This window comes from Coptis chinensis, chromosome 7 (genome assembly GCF_015680905.1).
Source record: "Coptis chinensis isolate HL-2020 chromosome 7, ASM1568090v1, whole genome shotgun sequence".
NCBI classification, from domain to species: domain Eukaryota; kingdom Viridiplantae; phylum Streptophyta; class Magnoliopsida; order Ranunculales; family Ranunculaceae; genus Coptis; species Coptis chinensis.
This window is the reverse complement of record NC_141462.1, coordinates 2,275,021-2,296,144: the sequence shown is the minus strand read 5'-3', so window position 1 is coordinate 2,296,144 and position 21,124 is coordinate 2,275,021. Positions and strand designations below refer to the sequence as shown.

General features: G+C 35.3%; 3 protein-coding genes across 6 annotated transcripts; all 3 read right to left on the bottom strand.

Annotated features, from left to right (window-relative positions):
* Positions 1–1,660: 1,660 nt before the first annotated feature.
* On the bottom strand, positions 1,661–5,182 carry LOC147485178 (Leucine-rich repeat receptor-like protein kinase family protein). 2 transcript variants are annotated; one of them, XM_086570042.1, is made up of 2 exons: positions 2,767–5,182; positions 1,661–2,295 (listed from the first exon to the last, which is right to left on the bottom strand). In XM_086570042.1, the coding sequence occupies exons 1-2, from the start codon at positions 5,057–5,059 to the stop codon at positions 2,264–2,266; spliced, it is 2,325 nt and encodes a 774-aa protein (XP_086426168.1). In that variant the 5' UTR covers positions 5,060–5,182; the 3' UTR covers positions 1,661–2,263. The 2 variants fall into 2 exon arrangements, with proteins under 2 accessions (XP_086426168.1, XP_086426167.1); XM_086570041.1 differs by having other exon boundaries at positions 1,661–2,244.
* A 2,212-nt stretch (positions 5,183–7,394) lies between these two features.
* On the bottom strand, positions 7,395–11,935 carry LOC147485177 (uncharacterized). The gene is made up of 6 exons (XM_086571146.1): positions 11,157–11,935; positions 9,686–9,999; positions 9,548–9,604; positions 8,670–9,086; positions 8,337–8,400; positions 7,395–7,857 (listed from the first exon to the last, which is right to left on the bottom strand). Exons 1-6 carry the CDS (start codon positions 11,540–11,542, stop codon positions 7,482–7,484), a joined length of 1,614 nt encoding a protein of 537 aa, XP_086427272.1. The 5' UTR covers positions 11,543–11,935; the 3' UTR covers positions 7,395–7,481.
* Positions 11,936–12,614: 679 nt separating this feature from the next.
* EMB2820 (Cytidine/deoxycytidylate deaminase family protein) lies at positions 12,615–16,948 on the bottom strand. Of its 3 annotated transcripts, none has more exons than XM_086570044.1 (9): positions 16,737–16,948; positions 16,592–16,643; positions 16,393–16,466; positions 16,022–16,143; positions 15,077–15,159; positions 14,844–14,940; positions 13,921–14,382; positions 13,728–13,840; positions 12,615–12,906 (listed from the first exon to the last, which is right to left on the bottom strand). In XM_086570044.1, exons 1-9 carry the CDS (start codon positions 16,807–16,809, stop codon positions 12,726–12,728), a joined length of 1,257 nt encoding a protein of 418 aa, XP_086426170.1. In that variant the 5' UTR covers positions 16,810–16,948; the 3' UTR covers positions 12,615–12,725. The 3 variants fall into 3 exon arrangements, with proteins under 3 accessions (XP_086426170.1, XP_086426171.1, XP_086426172.1); XM_086570045.1 differs by having other exon boundaries at positions 15,081–15,173; positions 16,044–16,143; XM_086570046.1 differs by lacking the exon at positions 16,592–16,643 and having other exon boundaries at positions 16,737–16,818.
* Positions 16,949–21,124: the final 4,176 nt, after the last annotated feature.

Here is a 21,124-nt window from a genome sequence, read left to right as displayed (position 1 = left end):
ACCAACAAATTACACTATATAACTACAAAACAAAGATTTAAATGAAATACACCTGCACAATACACACTAAAAGTAGTCATTTTACGTCCAGAAATCAACTAACTCAGTCATTACATCATTCCCACGTAAAAAATCCTTGATTGCAACCAAGTGATGACCAACCAAGAAGCGAAAACCATGCCTCAATTACGTCGTCTCGCCCTCTTAGAAAACGCTATTCCTGATCTTCAAAAGTGTTTTTATATAAATTTGGAAGATGATTCGCTGAAGAAAAGGTTAGAAGAAATCTTAGAGACAAGGCTTCCAAATGTTCCCATTTGCGACGATCTTCAACGTGAGCCTTGTGACTGTAACTATTTATGGGCATATTAATGGGAAACGTATTATTATGTAGATGACAAAATAAGCAACCAATGAACCAACTATGTTTTTATCAAATGATTGTAGTTTCCATTGATTGTAATTTGAAGCATGATTTGTTGGCAATGGATTTGGTTCGTCGTTTTCTTTTAGAAGCTTCTTTGCCTGAGTACATTCGTTGACACAGTTAAACAAACGCACATATGCTTAGATTTCTTAATAAAATATCAGAATTTATCTTATAATAATCAAGTGCTTGGATATATATGAAGTATCGCGTTCAACAATTACACTATTATTATGCATCACAACAAGGTAATAGGATGATGTAATTGATCTATGTATCTGAGGGGAGCTCTAATTCCCATTATTCAATACTTTTCGGGTTTTGGGAGGAAATGCCCCTGGTGGTAGGCATTGAAAGATACACTCCATACCATCTGCGTTGTTTTGAACGAAACATTGTAATGCCTCGTTTCCTTGCGTCCCGCACCTTACTATGCCCATGAACACCTTCATGCTGCACTGGGTCCAACATGGAAGTTCTCCTTGGCTCTTAACACTGGTTATGGTGCATGCTATCAACAGCATAGGCAGCAAATAAAGCATGATAGTTGGGCATGCGCGCCCCTTCACTGCTGCAGCCATTTTTCTTTGGATGTAAAATTTTGGTTGAGCTAGGGAAAAGGAAAGGAAGGGGGATTGTATTTCTTTGTAGATGGCTTGGCTTTTTAAAGGCGTGCTGGTCTCTTAGGAAGTCTTATTGCCTACGTTTCAAAACTGTTGCTCCCTCATTCCGGATGCATGCTTGTTTTTCAGGTCATACAGAACTCATGTTCTTCTTCCCTTATTTCTTCAAACAAAGTGACCTGTCGTGTTGGAGATGGCAAGTACCCGTGTCATGTCCTATTTGTGCTTCGTACATAGTATGAGATCATATATATACTAGACAAACTGAAAAAGTGACTGATCAATAGTTTTAGCTTCCCCTTAGGGCATGCTTGGTAAAAAAACTTCATTTGCCAGGCAAATACTAGTGCCAAATATCAAATTTGGGAAATGGGACATTTTCTCTGGAAAATTTATCCAAGGGAAGGTCGATAAGTTTTTTCCGTTTGAAGGAGGAAAATAATGCACGTGAGGGAAAATCTGGCAAATGTCTAAAAACTTTGCCAAGTCCTAAATTGCTACCAAGCAGCAGCAAATACCCTTTTAAGTGGGAAAGTAACATTTGCCAGCAGGAAAATAATGTTATCAAGGAGGCCCTTAGCTAAGTGCATTGAAAAGCATTACTGAAAAATGAGAACAAACAACTTTTAAATTTCACACAAGACTGATACACTGTTTGTGGTGTATTAGTAATATATCAAAGCCAGGAGAAAGTAGTGAAAACACAGAAATTACAATGGGCAATAACCATATGAACTTCAGCTGAGAATCCTGAGATTGGGATTTTTTTTTTTTTAAATAGTGCAGTAAAGGATGAACTTCCTTAAGCTGTGTTTGTAACTGAATGCACGTGAGAGGAGGAAAATTCTCCTTCACTGGAAAATACACCTGTGATGTGATTCCTAGAGTGGATATATTGAATTGATCTGACGACCTCCAACATCATTGGCCGTTTCTCTGGCATAATAGAAGTGCAACTAAGAGCTATTTCTAGAGCAGCCAACATTTCTTGCTTGGATGAATCAGAAATCTTGGGATCAAGTACTTGAATTGCTCCATTTTTTGTGTTGATTTTTCTTCTAACCCACCTCACAACATCGATGGAGTCTCCTGATTCTTCCTGTTCTGCATGCTTGCCAGTTACTAGCTCTAATAGCACAACACCAAAGCTGTACACATCCATTTTCTCAGTAGCCTTCTTACTGTATGCATGTTCTGCATCACAATTAAGCTCTTAAGGTGCTTGCATTATTGAAACTAATACATCTGTACATGTCAAACATGTATAAAGAAGTTACGTCTATGGCATCTCAGTTGAAAGGTAAAGCATTTGTAAACAACTGTATTTTCTAATGTGAAAGGAATACTAGCCAACTCTTACAGCATTTTTTCTGTATGATATGTGCATCCATGTGTGAATTTAGTTAGACAGTTTAAAGTATGATCTAATTCTCTGTGTAACATTAAGGTGGTCTTACTTATAGGAATGCATTCTGCAATTCTGTATACCCTTCAATTTAGTAAATTTAGATGGGAGATGTGTGGTATAGGAAATTACCTATACAGGAAAAAAAAATACCTTATGCTTTCAGAGGAGCCAATAAAGTGCAGCCTTTAGAAACATATGAACTAATAAAGCTTGTGTACATTGATATTACAAGAAAACAATACTACAGACTGAGGAACAGAAAACTGAGATCATTAAGGAATAACTAGTGCTGAAGAATACATAAATACCTGGTGCAATGTGATAACAGGACTCTGAAGCTATCGACGACTGATAGGCCTTCTCACCAATAATCCGATAAAGTGAAAATTCAGTTAGCTTTGGTTCACAATCCATATCAAGAAGTATGTTGCTTGATTTAAAATTTCCGTGAAGTAAGCGCGGAACATTGTCCTTGTGAAGGTAAGCCAGACCTTGAGCAGCACCAAGAGCTATTCGCAACCTAACACGCCACTCTAAATTGCAAATGCTATCTTTTAGAGACCCACTATGTACAAATTCATAAATCAGAATGATGGAATCATCTGAGTAACAAAATCCAAGAAGCTTAGTAAGGTTTCTATGCCTAATTTTTGCCAGTGTCTTGATCTCTGCTCTCAAGCATTTCGAGGACAAGAAACCACTGTTCATTATCTTCTTTACGGCAAAAAATTCACCACTCGGCAACTTCATCACATGAACTCTTCCAAATGTCCCTTCATGATCACTTACGGCGCTTTTCTCATTCATTCCCATCAATAACTCCTGAACGGTGATTCGTAGTGGATAAAAAAGCATCATATTCCAGTCACCCGAACTAAAGTTTCGTTTCAAATATGATGAAGATCTGTGCATTATGAAAAATCCAACGGCAACAAGCACGATTCCAGCAGCAAACGCTACCACTATCAATGTGAAGATTAACTTGTTCAGGTGAATGGAAGCTGGATGTGACCTTTCATCGGCACATGAATGGGGCAATCCTGGACCACAAAGATCTTGGTTTCCTTCCATGAATGAAGCTGGAAGGCCAGAAATCAAAGCCAATGGAACTTTACCTGATAATCGGTTGAAAGACACATTGAAAAGTGCAAGTTTCAAGTTTTGTAGCTCTTGAGGGATTGAGCCAGTGAGGTTATTATTAGAAAGATCTAGATAGGTAAGGACTGGTAATTCAGCAAGAGAAGCCGGTATAACTCCATTGAGACTGTTATTTGCTAATGACAATGACACTAGTTTTCTACATTTCTCAAACTCTGGAATAGTACCAGAGAGCAAGTTGTTTGAAAGACTAAAAATACTCATTATGGGAGAATCACAAAAGTTCTTTGGAATATCACCATAAAGACCATTAAGAGATGCAGAGAATCTATACAAACTTTTAAGCAAACCAAGACCATTGGGAACTTTACCCGTAAAGCTGTTGTTATCTATCTGAACTTGCTCCAACTGTACAGCCTTGAATATAGAATCTGGAATTTCTCCAATGAACATATTATTTTCAGCTCTAATAAGCTTAAGTTTAGGTAATGACCATACTCCATTTGGGAAATCTCCAGAGAACCCATTGTTCTGTACTTGAAATCTCTCAAGACTTAAGCATGGATCAAATGTATCAGGTATGGAACCATCGAAAAAATTTGTATGGAAATTGAGGTTGATAAGGCTTCTACTAGTGCAAATACCAATAGGAAATGCACCAGAAATCCTGTTCTGTGAAACATCAAATGATACTACATTCTCAAGACTCAATCCAAGTTTCAAAGGAATCTCACCAGTTAAATTGTTTTGAGAAAGATCTAAAACCTTTAAACCTTGTAACCCCACAAATGATTCAGGAACATATCCATGAAAATTAGACCTTTGTAACAAAAGTTGCTCAAGTTTCTGAAGCTTTCCAATTTCTTCAGGTATTTCACTCATAAGAAATGGATTTTGTGATAAATCAAGAACAACAAGTTTACTTAAATTCCCAAAAATAGATGAAGGAACTTTACCTGAAAACAAGTTGTTTCCCAAGTTCAAAACTTGAAGGCTTTGAAGAAATCCAAGGTTATTTGGTATCACCCCCTCAATATGATTCCAACTCATATCAAGCACTTTCAATGAACTGAAAAGTGATATTTGATCAGGTATAGTACCCCAAATGAGATTGTAACTTAAATTCAAAGTTTCCAACCCATTGCATTGTGAAAGGTGAAGTGGAATAGGTTGGTTAAAGAGATTGTCAGCAAGGTTAAGATGAGAAAGACTAGAAAGTTGACACAGTGAAGGAGATATTTCACCAGAAAGATTAAGGCCTTGAAGATTAAGAGAAATGACTGAATGAGAAAATGTAGTGGAAGAAGAACAAGTGACACCAGTCCAGTTACAGATATGAGTGTTTGAGTTCTTAGACCAAGTGGAAAGTGAGTTCAATGGGTCTTCAATGGAAGTTTTGAAGGTGATAAGTATATCTGTTTCTTGTAATGCATTTGTTGTTCTGAGAATGAAAACTGAGTAGAAGAGTGAAAGATAGATTAAAGCTTTGAAGGTAGTAGCCATTGAGACTTTGAGACTTGAATGAATGAGAAATGAAGAATTAGTGTCATCAATTTCTGTTTGTATAGTTGGAGACTTGGAGTGTGACTGTGGGAGTGAAGAACTTTTCTTAAAGTCAACACTCACTCAAAGAGTAAACAACAACTTATACATTCACTCAAGCTGGTTACTGCTTTCATCATAATATATGATGAATTATGATTAGTGTTTAAAATTGTTTAATTTTACCAATGACAGATTATTATACATTCAAATTACTAGTATAGTAGTATGAAACTATGAATTCGAAGTGTGATTGTATGAGTACTCTATGGAGAATCCAACAATAACAATCAAGTCAATTAACATATCATGCTGTAGTTCTGTCATAATTTTCCGTATTTGTTAGAGTTTTAAACTTTAAAATTTATAATATTGTATGTCAGGCCTCCGTTCAACATTGTATATTTGTATCATAAATTTATAATCGACAATGCAAGGACATGTACAGTGTGACACCATTAAATGGTCAACCCAATTCCTGTCAAGGTACACTGATCTGGCTTAAATAAGATTTGCAAGTCAGAATCATGTAACTAACTAGTATCCAAGGTCCATTGCTGTTGAGTGTTTTCATGTAGTGTAAGCATCTTTCTATGGTTCAGAGAGTTTCTACCAAAAGGACAAAAGGAAATGTGGAAAACAAAACAAAAACGAGATAATCTGTGTAGATACTAGATACACGGGTGTTGTCTCGGCCCTTGGGACGCAGAGCAGACTCATTGCCCATTGCCCATTCAGGTCAATCGTTTTGGTCATTTGCTGTTGCTGGTGTAGAGATCATAAAGAAAAAGTTAATGGCCACGCAGTTCATCCATAAGAGCATGCACCCCAACCAAGTTAAACAGGCATTGACGTTTGTGATTTCTGTATTGCTCCCTTCTTTGGAGTACAATTCCCAAGTGGTAGTACTTAACTTAAGGGAATACTATTTGGCTTTGTTACACTTGTGACCAAGCAGGAAAGCAATACTACACGAGAAGGACACGGTGGTTGGTTAGTGATTTGGTGGTATTATGAAAATTTACTTATTACAATGAAGAATCAAAATCCACAATGATGCACACTCTTTAAAGTTCCACCCCACTCCCTGCACTTGATTCCAATGGGTAGGACCATGTTTTGGTAATTTTGTTTGCCATGTTCAATATCAAATGGCCCTTTCTTTTTCGTGTTAATTATATATCCTATGCCAATGCCACCCCTCCTATATCTAAGTTATTCTGTTTTTTTTTTAAAAAAAAAAGGGTGAACTAGAGTTACACCCACTAGATTAGCCATGGGAAATTAGAGTCTCCCCCCTAAATACACGTTCAATTTGATTTGACCGTTAATTTTAAGTCAAATAATTTAAAATTACACAAATGTTCCCACCTAATTAAAATTGAATATTTTCTTTTTGAAAACAATGAGGCCATTTGTATAATTTTCAATTATTTGACTTAAAAGTTAACGGTCAAACCAAGTCATTGACCGGGGAAAACCCTAATTTTCTATCTAATGGGGGGAAATCTAATAGGCTCATCTAGTGGGGGTAATACTAGTTAACCCAAAAAATAATTGCCAATGAAAAAAAGAAAGGGGAGGAAATTTCTACCAACAGATTTACAAGAGAATAAAACATTTTGGTTGATATTTTGAAGATTGATGGATGACATGTTTTTATAGTATATTCAGCATTTCAACCACATTCGAAGAAAATAAGAAAGCGGAACACCACATTCTTCTTATATTCTTATCTTCCAATAACTAAATCAATCAGAAACTTCTTTTTCATATTTTCTATGTCGTCTTAAATCAACTTCCATCTATTCGTTAAAAATTTAAATCTTGACTGCCCATATATAAGTATTACCAATATTTCGACCAAAATTTTCAATGGGACATTTCATCAGAATCCAGTAAGACTGTTGGGAAAAGAATCAAAAGATGTATCCGGGTCCTTGTTGAAATTTCAGGTCCGCCGTGACTCCGTGAGCCCATAGCCACACCCGACTACCTTAGGACCTGACTTGTGAGTTGACTTTGATTAAAACTCTAATTTATCAGTTGTCTCAGTCAGCATCAAAATACTAATTTGAATAATTTCATATTAACAATATTTGACAAAGAACAATTTCAAACAATTCATCACTATTTTTTTACCACAAGCTTAAACTTGGCAGTTGCCAAAATAATGTTTGCATGGTCGGTTTACCAACTTCCATTTTTTCATTCTTCTGGAAGCCACTTTGGTTTCCCAACGATTGAGAGATTTACAAGGAGATTTAACTATCCCCAAAATAACTTTCCTCTGCCATGTAGACAGCTTCATTGTTTCATTCAGGCAAAAATCGGCTTTTGCCTGTAGAAAACATGGCAAATACAATTATATCAGACGCCTGGTTTAGCTGAGGCTCTGTGTAACACTTACATCAGCGTTCCAATTACCTGAACCAGCTTTACGCTCTCCTCGCTTTCTCTTGGTAGGACCATAAATATCAGAGGCCAAACAAGACTTCTGAATGGAGAGTTCATGAGTCGTGTTTGCTTCCTGACTTGATTCGGGTTTGCAGGCCAGGACAGTAGAGGGAACTTCGACCACATTCTCTTCTTTCAGCGTTTCCTGAGGATTTACTATAGAAAGGCCACAAACCTTTTCAAACTCTTGATATACTTCCTGACTGTGTAACAGAGTTTGATTCACAATCTGCACAACAGAAAATAGTCGCATGTGAGGCATTGTCAAAATGTTTTCCAAAAATTCACCAACCAAGAAAAGACTGGTAAATATGTTATATCACAACAGCACATTTTAACTTTTCAAGTACGCATTGCAATTTTTAATTGCTTAAGATACACTGCTAAAAACTTTACCAAATTATGAGATGTTTTTTAAATTATGTTTAGCTCATAAGCCTCACAAGTAACACGTAACTATTATCTCACAACTTTCAGACTACACAAGTGCAGTATAACTAGCACAAAATGGATTCTTTCAACAAAGAATGAAAGATGCTCTGTTGCCACGGGCACTTCATATTTTGTGCTGTGTCCCGTGACACCTCTAGATGAAGGGGTGGAGGAAAATGTACTTTAAATAAGATATGACCACAAGAGACATAAAATAATAGAATTGAAATCCTGTAACTACAAAGTTTTACTTGTTTTTGCTATAAACTTCTCGTCGAGTAGTTTTTTTAATAAAAAATAAATAAATCAAATTAATATCAGCCGTGTCCACGAATCTGTTTTTTAATACCATGCTGTGTCCGAATCTCCATACCGGTGTGGGACACTCGTACCCATAACAAAAGCATCAGCAGCTGATTTACAACACATGAGATGATAATGGACAAACTGTAGCCTGCAGGTTATGCTGTGACTTGTGACTTGTGAGGTGTGCATTATCTCAGATTCAAGTCTTAAAGTAGATTAAATAAGAAGCAGCGGGTCCAACAATTGTTTATTCTTTTTGCTCGGTATGGGTCCTACAAATTAAAAGACGATAATTATAATCCACGAAAAATAAATGGCTTACATTTTCACTAGAGCCTCCAATATGACTCGGATCAAGAGGAGCTTCTGCAGATACTGGACGATAAAGAGCTCTCAATTAAATCTGGATGAGGAGTTACTTCCCCATTACTTGAAACTGCACTCCCAGGCAAGACAAGATCGCCAATATCATAGTCCGCTATATGTCGGGGGGGAGTACATAATCCACGAATGGCCAATTTCTCTGCATTACCAGAGGATAAAGCAGGACTTCTAGGAGAGCTGCTTGGAAGGTCACTCTGTGCAAGCTGGCTCAAACTTTCCATGGAAGAGAACTTTGCAGCATGCACTGTAAGCAGACTATCAGTTTGAGTCTTTAATTTCTGCACTCGTAACTGCACTTTTTCAATCTTCCAAAGAACATGCTCTAAGGAATTCTCATCTCTAAACTCAAGTGATGGACATGCATAATTAATATCAAATTCGTCTTTGGTGTTAACATCTGCTGAAATCACTGCCACAAATATAAATAATAAGAGAGCATCAGGTAGGCAATCCACAACAATCATATACACCAACTTACAGAAAATTACACCAATATATAAGTACGTAGAGGATTTTCAAAGTGGCAGACTGGAACTACCAACAAGATCCTACTACAGTTTGCTTATGTGAATGAAGTGATTTTGGTCCTAATTAGCCGTGTTTAAAAATTATACAGTCAAGTAAATGCTTCTTCCAGAAAATAAAAAGTACAATGATTCTCATACATCTAAGAACATACTATCTAGTTCAAAACAAAATAATGTGACCGGTGACCTAATGTACTTGCATGTTAAATTTGTAGAGACTATATGTGAGTTAACAACAGTCTTCTCAATACATAACATGTTTATTCCCTCATAAGCATCCATCATACTCTCTCTATTTACTTATTTATGACAACCCAAAACGAGACTAAAAATTAATTCTTACCTTGAACAGCTGCTTCAACATCGATTGAAGCGCCATCTGCATCAGACTTTTTATTTTCTGTGAAATTCCGCAAAATAAAGTATTATGACTATGCTTCATGCGCGATAAAACAAAAGTATTACTGCAAAGAGTTTATACCGTAATAAGAAAACAGGTTATGATGTGACATGTATGATGCTACATCAGCCACATCTTCAATTCTCTTTCTTTTCTTCCTCTTCATGACCTCTTTTTTGTGACTCTGTCCAGAAAAGGGCAATGATTTCACACTGACATCTTCAGATGTGCATTGTCCTACATCAAACTGCAGCTCTCTTTGGTTATATGATGCAAGTTCTCTGTCATATTTGGATAACTGAGACTTCATTTCCTTAATTCTCAGTTCCATCCATTTAGCCCTCCATGTCAAAGGGCTTATGTATCTCCTCCATTGAGTGGTCACCTTCTTCTTCCTGCAACATGAAGAGAGTCATAAATACACAGCTAGACGACATGATGGTAACCCTTCCAACCAGAAGCAAATGTTGAATCAGTCCGTCAGTGTTTTAAGAAAAGAAAGAAGAGGGCGAGGGGAGTAGACACCCAGAGTTGTCACACAAATGTCATAAATTTTTCACTTAAATTTTATTTTATCAGTTCATCCTAGAGCGTGTACATTTATTCTGTTTCTGCTGTGGTGAACAAAATAAGATCTACTTTACTTTTTCTTTTTCCTAAATGGTAAGTTTAGTTTCATTTACACCAGAATCAAGAGAGTGGGGGTAAATAGCCATCTCCATGGTAACAAAGAAATCTGAACTTTGTTTGGCACTTTAGCACCCCTAATGCCCAGTCATCATTTGGCATCCCACCTCTAACTTCCATAGCAAGCACTAAATAATAAGTGTTACATAATTCATTAAAGTTACAAAAGAATAAACACTATCAAGTACAAAGTCTTTATAATGAAAATTTTGGAATATTAAGTTCCAAATTGCATAATCATTTCTTTACATTGAGAATTATGTTTTGCAAATCCATTTACTTGTGGTCGATACCATTTGGATCCGTTTGTTGCACAAAGCCCCTAGGACCACTTAAACAATGCCCTCCTCTAACCAATTGGCCTTATTTAGGTTAAAAAAAAGGAGTATTTCCCAAAGCTTCTGAGATGCTATGAGGTGGATCTCAAAGTTTGTCTAAAGTGGGATGAAAGGTCACACAAATGTAGGCTGCAAATAGGCTTTACTTGCAATAGAAAAAACACATAGTTATTAACCTACAGTGGAATGAAGGTAAGACTTATTTGCAAGCTCCTCAATTCTCATGCATATTATCCCATTTAAGCAGAAAATGATTCCAATAGGATTCATCTAATGTCATCCCGCGTTTAGGAACAATGATGTAGCGCTAAGTCTGTAGTATTGTCAATTGAAAAGGACACAAGGTTTAGAACCTCTTTCTAGTACTTGGACTTCAATTTATCTAACATAATAAATTTCTGTATTTAATGTTCTACATACATGGTGGAGACCTCCTGATAATTCTACAAGTTGTGCGTCTACGCTATTGTACACAAGTCATTATTCTTTAAGCATATAATGTGCATAAACAAAAAGAAAAAACTTACCCCGTCCGAAACATCCTATCGAAACCATCAAAAAGACTAGCCTCTCCATATAACGAATCAATCTCATCATAATCACTCATCCCCAAACCATCTTCATTCCCCGAAAACGAATTCCCAAACGAACTAGAACACTCGGTCGCATCCATATCATCATCACCATTCTCACCCATTCTCACATCCCCACAACAACCCTCTATATCCACATCATCACTATTTCCAACAACCCCAAGTTCAATAACTTTTGGGTCTGATAACATTTCCAAATCAAATGCAGTATCTTCACAATTACTCACACACCTTAAACTCATATCCTCTTTAACTGTTTCCAACCCTTTCGTCCCAGTCTCTTCAACTACTGTTTCCATTGTAACTTGAGCTGGTGTCATTTTTTTTTTGTTACCACCACTCCTTTACATCATTCTAATCAATGGGACTGAAATTCCAGTGTAGAGAAGTGATTGGGTATTGACAAAATAGGTTCTTTTGGAGTAATTTGTAAGATTGAAATTTGGGGTTTCTTCTTAAACCCTAAACCCTAGAAATTAGAATAAAAACTAATTTTGAAGAAACGAGGGGAAGTCTAATTTGAGTGAAACGAAGCGAGTAATTTTTTTTTTTTTTTTTTTTTTTTGGGTGTGGACAATAATAATGAGGAGACAGCTGGGAGATTTTGCAGGAAACCAAACCTTGAATGGAATGGAGCAGTTTTTTTTTGAAAAACAAGTTTTTCTTTTGGTTTCTGGTGGTCAACTAGTCGAGCCACATCATCTGGTGTAGACTGTAGACACACTCGTGGAGGTCTGTCTAGGCTCAACCCAAAAAATTAAGTTGAGGGCCAAGGGTGGAATTCGAGCTAAACAAGCCGAGCCTAATTACACAAACTTTAAATTGAGCTCGAGCTCGAGCTCGGCTTATATAGTTAAACGAGTGAGCTCAAGCCGAGATTAAATGAGCCAAGCCCAAACCGAGTCCGAGCCGCTCGGTCATTTTACTATAAATATGCTATTTGAACTAAACGAGCCGAGCTTCATCAAACTCATTTGTTACACTAGTTTTAATTTGAACTCGAGCTCGGTCATATAATAAATGAGCGAGCTCAAGCCAAGCTTAAACGAGCCAAGCCCAAGCCGAGCTCCCAACACTTGGATCAAATTACACCCTTAGTTGAGAGGTGGGTCCGCCAAAGCTTTTGAGACATTTCATTTATTTAATATATATAGAAAAGAAAATTGATTATTTATAGATGGGTGCGGCGCTGTTGGTGGCTTGGTGCTATTTGTTTTGGTGGCCGCCCATGCAGAAAAAATGGTGGGTTGGCCAATTTTCAATCATAAGTTCGTGTTCGGCATATTTGTGTACTTACTATATGTCTTATATGTTCCTTCTTTAGCTTGGATGGGAAGCGGATCAACTCATCAAAGAACATATAACAGCTTACTTTCAATAATGCACAGGGAAGACTCCAGAACGCAGAATATTGTTGCATATTTTGCAGTTAAAAATTGAAAAGCAATAATAGAATTTAGGATCAACAAGGTTACAAGATGAACCCTTAACAGAGAAGGTGTACTATTTCAGAGGCACATCATCAAGTACTTCTTCAGGTAACAAAACCCTGAAGACAGCATAATGGTGATTCATGCTTTTCTCGCCTTGCAGTCTCTGGACGCTGCCTAATGCACCAAAATTGGGATTAGGAAAGGCATAGAATACACGCCGAATCCTTTGATGAACAAGTGCCATCGCACACCTTCACAAGAACAAGAACATCTGGTTACTATAAGTTCATTAAAGTAAAACAATTGAGAATCATTACATAACGCAAGAATGTTTTACTGCAAAAAGTTAGTAAATGAGGCAGTTTTAGACTTGGCTTCCTGCAGAGCTACAGATTGAGAAAAGTGGATGGGAGGGAGTATGAAGTGCCCTATACCATTGCACTCAACATGTGCACACATGCTAGTCAGATTGTTATTCATGCTGGAACATTAATACAGATTTCAGTATTTGACACATTCTGATCTCCTGAGACAGCAAGACGCCAGACAATAAGGTTAATTGCCTCTTTACTACTTCAGGCGCTCTTCTTTGTGGCCTCAAGCTTAGTCTAATACTTTCTCCTTTTGCTTTAGCTCACCTGGAGCTCGCAGTGTTACTATTTTACTTTTAGCTGTGTTATAAAAAGATAGATACACAAGGTAATTGGTAGGATAAAATATATGAAACAATTGTGCATATAACATTTTCAGTGATGACGATAATTTTTACAGGGATAGGAACAAAATATTATATATCAAAGAAGTTTAAGTTTTGTAACCGAAGTATCAAACTTGACACCTAAGTACCTAACTGAAGGCACTTTCTTTGACCAAAATGAAGGCACTTTCAGGAAGGGAAAATAAACATACAGATCAAACAGTTAATAGAGGAGATACTAGCAATTAGGGGAACACGTGACAACATGCACATTAAAGTCAAGTCACTGACATTTGGTTTTCCATTTATGGTATAAACGTCATCATTACAAAATGAGCTCAGTGTTTTAGAGAGAGATGGAGTATAGGAGTTTACATTGTACATGGCTCCCAAACAAGGAAGATATCACAACCGGTGCATAAATAGAGCCTCTCTGTTTCACAATGAGATCCATCCGAGCAAGATTTCAGAACCAAGCCATCCTCATCCTGCAAATCATAGTAAGCAAACCAATGACACTTGTAACACCTACCCGAAACAAAAAAGCTTTGACCACAGAAAAACTCACTTTGGCAAGGTCTATCTTCTGCTTTTTTGCAGGCAAACTCATGGAAGAAGATAGATGATCTACTTCAAAACTGTGGTCTTGGAAATGCCCCAACCCAGGGTATAGGTGCTTATCTCTGGCAGCAGCATTTTCAATAGCAACAAAAGCTGCATGTCTTAACGGATGAAAGAAACAAGCATTTCCATTGTCCAATGGTTGCTCAGTCCATTTCCAAGGATAAAGACAAGAAACACCTGTATATAAATGTTTACGTCCATCACATGCACTATTTGATAGCAAAGGGTCGATGATTGCTGCACCATTTGCATCACACTGAGAGGATGTGATGATTTCTAGCTGTTTGGTGTAACGTGTCTCCAAGCTGGTATTATTTGTTGGACCAAGCCAAGAATGTGTTTGATCAGATCCACTAGAGATTATTTTCCTAACTGAAGGATCCACTATTACTGCAGCATTAGTTACCTGCAAGGTAGAGCATATCATCAAATCGTGACAAAAGAACACTGATTTGTAATCACAGTACAAAGGGATCTGAAGATATTTTGGTTAATAAGATGCCATTTACTACCTCTATTGCATTGTCTTTGCAAATCCACATAAACTAAAGACAGAAATGCATGTGTTAACTATATCTGGAAAATCTGATTCTAGACACTGCTTATTAGAGGAACTAAATAGAGGATTCACAAGCCAGAGAGTTCTCTTAGGTTATAATTATTTTCTTTACACATGATGTTATATCCAATACCTCTCCCACACTCTTTTCTATTTTGAATTGGTCATTGCCCACAATATAAAATTGAAGAAACCCGATATTTTAAGGCTATACAGGAACAAACACTAAAGGTATGTGGATTATCACCAAGCAGGATCAAATCTCATAAATATGTTCTCCAAATCAACAAAGAAAACATTGCTATTACCTGAGACGTAGCTTTTGTTAATTCAAGGGCCAGCTTCATATAATTAAATATGGATTGAGAGTCTTCTTCAGAAAATCCAGTGATACCTTCAATGTTGCTGTAGGAGTTATTTAACAAAATAAGAAGAAAAAAAAGTCAGAAAACTAAACAGGTCAATATCATATTATTCTACAAGTAAAGGCAGACATAGAAAAGAAAAGAGTCCCAAATTTTTCTACACAGTCAAAACTTACTAACAGGGTGGATGGTATGACGTTGGCCAAAGCTTGCACTGTTCCTTCCACTCTTCTTTTGATGAAGCGACATACTTTGGAACCTAGAAGTGTTGAACTATGCAGATAAATAAACAGCACCTTTAAAAAATGAGTAAAGATTGGTCTGTTGTAAACAAAAGCATAACAGTTATTGCATTTTATCACTTTCAAAATAATGATTGCCTTCTCATCTAACCAATTTTAATCTCTGTTCCTTACAGCATATTCATTTCAATACACACTTTATTAACATTTTATGGTTTCTAATCTAACAGTGTCATTCAACATGACACGAGAATCAGAATATCAGATTCGAGAAAACCCTAATTTGAAATGATTCCAGGAAAAACAAAAACATGATAGATACATTTTCATAATAAAGTAAAATTAGAAAGGAACCCAAAGAAAAAAAGAATGAGCATAAATATTTGCCATTACTTCCGTATACAGCAATCATCTGCATCATTCAAGCCTTTGAATAAAGTTAACTGTGTTGTGTTACAGCTGTTAAGCTGTTAATTGAATCATTATTTCCTTCTACACAAGGGGGTGAAGGAGCGTTAAGGTGTTCTACTACTCTATATTGATTATTGACCATAACCTCCGGAAGAGCGGAAGAGTTGCAGTGTTGCACTATGATTGGATCTTGATAAGGGGATACTACCCTATTAAACAGAAGAGATTAATGTGTACACTCGTTAGAAACCTAAAGACCCAGACTACCAGGCCAGCAAATTTGAAAGTTGAAGCCAGAAAAATGATAAATGCAACAACTTTTTAATTCTTACCTACTATATCTAGGAAAGACCTAATAAACTAAGATACGTCTTCTCATTTTCTCTACAGATGTTAGAACTTCTAGAGGATCTAAAACTACGAATATATGCATCTTGTTAACAGAGATCAAGCAAATGAATGACCCACTTTTGCAGTGAAAGGACTCAACTGGTAAGCATTTACAAGCTCAAGTATATCACTTGGTATGCTCTCCAACTGTTGCACATCTTCTCGAGCAACACATAATATCATCGATAACTGGACTTTTCCTGTAAATCAATATAAGGAAAAACAATCTGTCACATATTTGGAGTTGATCAGAGTAACAAAAAAAAAATTGAGGCATCAATGTATAACCCATTCATGTACATACATATAATATATGAAGGTTAACTTTGTGTTCGTTCAAAGAGTTACTGATGCCATCATAATGCAGTTATATAATCATTTCATAAACTTACAACTATAATCATTAACATATAATAACAAGATAAGTCAAAGAAACAAATAGTCATTACCTCCATCAACACAAGTCTTCCTCGCCCGCTTAACATGGAAAAGATTTTTTAGAGGGGCTATTTGATTTAACAGTCTGTGCCACCAAAAAAAAAAAAAAAAAAAAAAAAAAAAAACTCAAACTCATTCATACAAAGACAGTAGAGACTTCATTCATAAAAACTAGTCAAAAAAAAAAAAAAAAAAAAATGAAGTAACAACCTTATAAGAGTACTAGCACATTTTGGCTCTATGATTGCAGCAAAGACATTCACTGTAGTTCAACATTTAATCATTTATTAATTTGTAATGCAATTCTATCAGACATATCATCAAACACTTAAAAAGGAGTATGTAGTATTGTTACCGCAAGGTGGTTCCGTGATCGAAATTGGCGGATTTTCGGGGATGTGAATGATTTCCCACTTGTTATTCTGCATTGTGGTCGTCTATTTTTAACGTTTTGAGTTTGTGGAAGAAATTTACCCAGTCATGTAAGAATTTCGATAATCTACCAATATCGGTGAAATATCGGCACTTTGTAATTTGGACTTTGGACTATTGAAGCACCAGCATCCTCTTTTTTATACATCTGGGCTGTAGCCCACAGAAGCCCAATCCATTGGCATCTCTAATTCTCCATGACCCAATTCTTACTATGAGCGAGTTCGAGCTGAGCTTTAGGGTGCTCGAGTCTAGCTCGCATGGGAGCAGCGCCGGCCTGAGTTTTTGGTGGCCTGAAACCAACTCTTAAAATGTGGCCATATGTGTCTATTCACATGTCAAAAACAAAAATCAATGCATTTTTTTGCCTCACATTATTATTTGTTTGCTCCTCTTTTTAGTTGAATTCCTTTTTGTTTTATGTAACAAATAAGATTTTATGCATATTTTGACTTCGCAATCTGTAAAATAGCAAGTGGATTTAATAATTTCATTAGCCATATATAAGTTTCAATTAAGCCTGTAATTATATTGTTCTTATTCGTAAGGGCATCTCCAATGGGAGTGTAAAATTACACCTCCACATAGGCGCCACCTAGGTGCCATTAGGATTTTACTATTCCAATTGTAAATTATTGTAGAGTCCATAAATATCTACTCTCTATTGTTCTCCATGGAAAAGTGTAAAAAAGTTCAATTTTAAACTCAGACGTCACTTGAAGTGACATCCGAGTTAAAAAATTTTAAATTGTGACTTTAGAAATAGATAGGGACGACACTCCAAGTGACGTCCGAATTTGTTTTTACTCAGACGTCTGTTCGAGTGTCGCTCGGGATTTTTATTAGCTGATAGCGATAAGGGAAATTCCTCACCCTATCTATCAACTAATACTCTATTACCTACGGTATAACACCTCTATTGAAAATAGTTTTTTGACATTTGGGGTGTAAAATTTTCACTTTATACGGTTTACAACCCCCATTGGAGATGGCCCTAAGTGTATATTGTAAAGTGTGTTAAATTGTTTCAGTAGACTTTAGTGGTGGACTGGTAATCCCTTACTTTGCCAAAATAATGGGGGCCAAAGCGCTTGCTTGTGTGGCTTTGTCTCGAGGCGGGAACTATATGGGAGTCAATTAGCTTAGTGAGTCTGGATTTGGTTTGTGTTGGACTATAAGTTCAAACTAGCTTTCAAACCCGTCCTACGAACGGGTGTCGTTATATTAAATTATTCTAAAAAATATTAGCAACTATTCATAGCTATGAGATATGAAAATTATATTAATCACTTGTTTAAATTTTTTGCACCACTCTTTATCAAACGAAAGCACCAAATCTTGGTAAAACCCATCGATTTATTTTGGTTGTTATGTTTAATAATAGAAGTTTGATTGAAATTTTGTGAGAATGCTCAATGTGGCGAAGATGATATTGAAGCTACTTAAATAGCAAATAGCAAGACATTCTCAATCATAATAAAATAATTATAATAAGTACTACTTAAAATGCAAAACTATACTTGTCGAGATATTATATTCTCCCTATATATAATACAACTATATTTCGAGGTTAGTTCAATGCATTTGCATCAAGTTTCTAATTTTACGTTAATTATTTTTTTAGGCTAGTTCAATGTATGTAGTTGGATCTAGTTTCCGATTTTTCATTAATTATTCTTTGATGTTAATTCAATGTAGTTGTATCAAGTTTTTGATTTCCCGTTAACTATTGTTTGAGGTTAGTTTAGTGCAGTTGCACCAAGTTTACGATTTTCCGTTAGTTATTCATTAAAATTAATTCAGTGCAGTTCCATCTAGTTTTCAATGTTTCGTTAATGACTCTTTGAGATTAGTTAATTGCATTTGCATTAAGGTTCTAATTTTCCGTTAATTACTCTTTGAGGTTAGTTTAATACATCTCAGATCCAGGTTTCGATTTCCGTTAATTACTTTTCGAAGTTAGTTCACATCTAGTTCCCAATCAATTTCCGGTTATTTATGCTTTGAGGGTAGTTCGATGTAGTTACATCCGGTTTTCGATTTCTAGTTAAATATTCTATAAGGTTATTTTAATGCATTTGCATTCAGTTTCTGATTTTCCGTTAAATATTCATTAAGGATATTGCATCCAATTTCTGATTTCCCGGCCTGTTAGTTAATATATGATTTTAGTTTAATGCAGTTACATCCAGTTTTCTATTTTCCGTTAATTATTATTTGAGGTTAGTTCAATGCAGTTGCATATAATTTCTGATTTTTCATTAATTATTTTTCGAGGTTAGTTTAATGCATTTGCAGCAAGTTTTCGATTTCCCGTTAATTATTTTTTGAGGTTTGTTCAATGCAGTTGCATCAAATTTATGATTTCATGTTAATTATTCATTGAGGTTAGTTCAGTTCATTTGCATCCATTTTTTTATGTTTCTATATTCGTTAATTAGTCTTTAGATTAGTTCATTATATTTTCATATAACTTTCGTTTTTTCATTTATAACTCTTTAAGGTTAATTCAATACATCTGCATCTAGTTTATGATTTATGATTATTTATGTTTTGAGATTTTAATTAGTTCGATGCAATTTCATCCAATTTATGATTTCCCGTTAACTATTCTTTGAGGTTATTTTAATGTATTTGCATTTAGTTTCTGATTTCCCGTCAATTATTCTATTAGGTTAGTTCAATGCAGTTGCATTTGGTTTTTGATTTCCTGTTAATTATATTTTGAGGTTAGTTCAATGCATTTACATCCAGTTTATGATTCATCGTTAATTATTATTTGAGATTTGTTTGATGCATTTTTGCATACCGTTTCCGATTTACTGTTAAATATTTTTCAAGTATTTGCATCCAATTTCTAATTTCCCATTAGTTATTCTCTGACGTTAGTTTAATACAGTTGCATCCAGTTTCCGATTTCTAATTAATTACTTTTTTAGTTTAGTTTATTGCATTTGCATAAAGTTTTTAATTTCCCGTTAATTACTCTTTGAGCTCAGTTCAATGTATTTGAATCCAGTTTTCGATTTCCTTTTAATTATCCAATGTGGTGTGTAATACCAACTTTCTACTTATCCATATGTAGTGTCCTTGCAAACATGACATAAAAATAAATTATGCTTGATTTACTATATTGGAACATCAAACATTATCCAGTTTCCGATTTTCCGTTAATTATTCTTTAAATTATATACTTGACTCACTATGTGGGATCTTCAAAGATTATCTACGAACGGGTTCTGTCATATTAATTATTCTAAAAAATATATTCAACTATATATGCATAACTATTATATACAGATATTATATTGCTCACTCATCTAAATTTCTTATAATATGAAAACCTCACGTACTCTCTATTAAAAAAAAAATAACTCGCCATTGATAAAACCCTTCAACTTAATTTGTTGTTTAATAATAGAAGTTTGATTGAAGTTTTATGAAATTGTCTAATAAGATAAAGTTCATATTGAAGCTACTTGAATAGCAAGGTGTAACACAACTATACTTATCGAGACATTCCCACAACATATAGCACAACTATATTTTGAGGTTAGTTCAATGCATTTGCATCCAATTTCTGATTTTCTATTATTTATTTTTTGAGGTTAGTTCAATGCTGTTGCATCCAGTTTTCGATTTCTTGTTAATTATTATTTGTTGTAATTTAATGCATTTGCATCCAATTTCCAATTTATTGCTAATTATTCTTCGAGCTCAATTAAATGCATTTGCATCTAGTTTCCGATTTTCCGTTAATCATTTTTTTAGATTAGTTTAATACATTTGCATCCGGCCAGTTTCTGATTTCTCGTTTATTATTCAATGAGGTTGTATTTGCATCTAGTTTCTGATTTTCCATTAATTATTGTTTGAGGTTAGTTCAATGAATTTGCATCCAATTTCTGATTTTCCGTTAATTATTTCTTGAGGTTAGTTCAATGCATTTGCATCAAATTTATCTTTTGAAATTAGTTTAGTGTAGTTGCATCCAATTTCCGATTTTCCGTTAATTATTTGTAAAGATTAGTTTCACGTATTTGCATCCTGTTTCCAATTTATAGTTATTTTTTTTAGGTTAGCTCAATACAGTTGCATCCAGTTTCTGATTTCCCCGTAATTTAATCTCTGAGGGTTAGTTCAATGCATTTGCATCCAGTTCCCGATTTCCCGATAATTATTTGTTGGTGTTAGTTTGATGTATGTGCATTCAAGTTTTGATTTCCCGATATTTATTCTTTGAGGTTAGTTTAATGCAGTTGTATCAATATTCTAATTGTTCATTAATTAATTTTTAAGATTAGTTTAATG